Source organism: Bombus fervidus, chromosome 7 (assembly GCF_041682495.2).
Source record: "Bombus fervidus isolate BK054 chromosome 7, iyBomFerv1, whole genome shotgun sequence".
Classification (NCBI taxonomy): domain Eukaryota; kingdom Metazoa; phylum Arthropoda; class Insecta; order Hymenoptera; family Apidae; genus Bombus; species Bombus fervidus.
In genome coordinates this window covers 1,926,560-1,930,194 of record NC_091523.1, presented here as the reverse complement: position 1 = coordinate 1,930,194, position 3,635 = coordinate 1,926,560, and the positions used below count along the sequence as shown (strand labels likewise).

The following is a 3,635-nucleotide window of genomic DNA, read 5'->3' as shown; positions in this document are numbered from 1 at the left end:
CGTATAGTGGGTGGTAATGAAGCTGAAGACGGTAAATATCCTTACCAAGCGTCAATCAGAATTAGAGGTTCACACGTATGCGGAGCATCAATTATTAACCCTTATGTCATCCTTACCGCCGCACGCTGTATTTATAAGTAAGAAAAGTATTTACCAGTAGAAAGAAAATTTACATAAACATCTTAAACAAAACATTCTTTAAATGTTATATTCTTTGTATTGGAATATTATGGTACTTTATACAGATATCTTATGCGATACCTTATAGTATTTAAAGATATTATTAATTTCATCATTTTTAAATATAAAAATGAAGCTTTTACATCATCAACAACAGACCTTTTTAAATTACATACTTTTCACTTTTTTAAATTAGCTAAAACATTAACGTCAACGTAAATTAAAAAGAAGGCAGAGATTATCAGTTGATGAGAGAATTTTGTTTGTGCATGTTTATGTACAAGTAGTAGTAACTCAATAAATATTGAATAATAGATTTTTAATAACACACGTTTTCCTAATTTATTTTTTATTATAAAGATACATTTATTTTTAATGTTTCAAAGTTTTCGTATTGCATAGGAGAACACATTATAGAGATATAATAAAAGGTCAAAGTTGAGAAATAGAAATAAATACGATATACATGATGAAATATACGATATATATTGTCATCTTCAAAATGCAATTGATGTTGCATTAAGGTCTTATTGAAGTTAAGACGATATTACCTGGCAAACTGTCATTATGAATCGAACGAAATTTCTATTTATAATATCAAAGCTACTAAAAATGTATCTATCAATGATATCGATAACACTATTTCTTGCGCAATTTAATATTTATTTTAGATAAATTAAATCTATTAAATCTAAGTACTCCCTTCGATCGTTGAGAAACTATCAAAGATAACTTCGAATCATGAAATTTGAAACATCAGAAAATGAAACAATAAAAGATAGGTTCTTACTTCATAAACTGTACTTTTTTATAAACATATTTTTCATTTTGCCTATAATTTCTTTATTTCTCATTCTTCGTATATTCATGGAAATTTATAGGAAAGTACCATCACAAATGACGGTTGTTGTTGGAACCAATTATTTATCGCAACCTGGTATTGTTCACACAGTCAACAAATTGATTTGGCACGAATTTTACAACGAATACCTAGTCCGTAATGATATCGGCTTAATACTCGTAAATGGATACATTAAATATAACGACAAAATTCAACCGATTCCACTTGCAAAGGTGTATTACGTACCTCAAGAAACAAACGCTGTGGTAACCGGTTGGGGAAAATTAAACGTAAATGGTTTTATAAATTAAAATTATTGTAACCGATAAATACATTTTAAATTACAAATTTGTAGAATATTTTAAAAATTGTTTGCAAGGATTATTTATATATTGCATTTATTATATAATTCGATAAAAATTTTCGATCGAAATTTTTTTCAACAAATTTTCATTGCAGAGTGGATCAGGCGGCATGTCTAACGTGTTGCAAGCGCTAAATGTAACTATAGTGTCGCAGGAAGTGTGCCAAATGTACGATTGGATGGCAACAAAAAATAATATATGCTCGAGTGCAAGACGAAATCAAGAAGTTTGCTCCGTGAGTGCATTGAATTTAGTTTTATAATTCATTTGACTATAACGTTTGATCAAGTTCATTGCTAAGAATGTATCAATAAGATAGAGTTTTGTTTCGTTTCTAGTAGTTGTATTTTTGGTAATACCAATTTGTAGTAACTCTAATTTCGCGTAACAATGATAAATTTTAATTCAATATAACTCTGTTATAAAGTCATTGAAATTTATATCGATATTGTTTGCCGTAGGGTGATCCTGGTAGTCCTTTGGTTTTTAATGGTATACAAGTGGGGATTGTTTCTTATGGTCGATCATGTGACTACCTCAGCGTGTACACCAGAGTGTTTCCTTACGAACAGTGGATAAATAATATTACAAGTAATTACCATGGTATAGGATCTCAAGTAAATTCAAATATGTGGACTACATTGGTGCTTGCAGTATCAATACTCGTCTTCTCTTTACAGTAGTAAAGAGTTTTGTCGCAAGAGTATTAAGTTTTTTATTAACTTTGAATTAGAATAATCAATAGATACCTAGTAAGTTGAAAAATAATGATGGAAGGAAGATAGTTGATATACGAATTGACGATATAAATTGTAACTAACGTAAATTGTATAATATCATTAAAACACATATTTTTTCGACCATGCACAAAGTGAAGGTAACGTAAATTTATTCACGAATATCAATAAATTAACAAATAACGTGATAACTATTATTAAAATTATAGTTTTATACTAGTGAAATTATTTACCTAATTTACTTTAATAAAATTAACCGGTATTAAGTAGAAACAAAACACCATCGGAAACTATATTTTTATAATATCTTAACAGAAGCTCATAAACATGAATTAGTATAATTGACCTTCTAAGACATCCACTTCGTAGTCTAATTCTACTTCGGTTTCAGTCTTTTCTCAATGGGAGGCTTAAAATTACCGTATTTCGGGAAAAGTCGAGGTACAGTAAATCTTCTTGTTCTCCGACATTGAGAACAATCTCCATACCAATTGCTTGTTGATAAATGAAGTGACAGTGGAATAACCAATATCCTTGACAATAAAAAATATTGATCAATAAATTATTGTTATTATATAAACTATTAATTTCAACATTGTAAAATATTCAAATATTTATAAACACTGCTTTTAGAAAATTTTGCACAGATTTAAGTATCTAACTTGTAATTCCTTATACAAATCTAAAATATTTCGATAATTTTATGAAGTTGTTGGGAAAAATATGGACCAACTAAACTCACAGCATACATATTCTTTTTGCGGAATCGAATTATAACATATCCATTATCCGGAACAACAATAGTATCTTTGCCTGGAGTATCCAAATTTCTCTTTATTTTTTCCTCCTTATCAAGTTGTTTCACGTAATCTACAATTATAATTAACGAATTTTCTGACGTTAATGAATAAAGTTCCAGTGGTTGATCCATACTCATAACTCTGTATAAAAGGATTAACTAATCGGAAATGATGATGTCTACTTACTTCCACAGTAATTACTTCTAAGGAAGTAATTGTAGTAATATCATTAGCATTCTGAACGTATGTCGTAAATATAAAATAATTTATGGAACAATCCTCTCCAGTTGTAAAGTCTGGAGAGGCAAGAATAAAAAAATTGTTTAATCAAATCTTGTTCAACTCAACGTTCTTAATTTTTGACTCAACCTATCGTTAAACGAATATACTTACTGTAAATTGCCCCTTCCCATTAATTAATACAGTATCAGGTAGTTGACCGACAATACCAGTTCTACGATCTGGAAATCGTTCTGTATATAATTCGTGCATCCAATCGTTAATAACAATTACATGACTTAACATAAAATCAATCTCGAAATATTGTCTATTAGGGTCTTGTTTCTTTGGAGTGCGCATGACGAGGCTACCGAAAATTCCGTCCGAAGGGACATAACTTCTATCGTTCTATGAATTCCCATTATTTTGTATATATATTTACAAGTGTATATGTTTTAAAATCAGCTATAAAAATACCTAAATGTAGTTACAA

The 3,635-nt window shown here is 29.1% G+C and overlaps 1 protein-coding gene across 1 annotated transcript; it reads left to right on the top strand.

Annotated features, from left to right (window-relative positions):
- Positions 1–2,655, top strand: LOC139988768 (chymotrypsin-1-like). Its single transcript, XM_072006484.1, has 4 exons — positions 1–137; positions 1,062–1,311; positions 1,481–1,621; positions 1,848–2,655. Exons 2-4 carry the CDS (start codon positions 1,078–1,080, stop codon positions 2,067–2,069), a joined length of 597 nt encoding a protein of 198 aa, XP_071862585.1. The 5' UTR covers positions 1–137; positions 1,062–1,077; the 3' UTR covers positions 2,070–2,655.
- Positions 2,656–3,635: the final 980 nt, after the last annotated feature.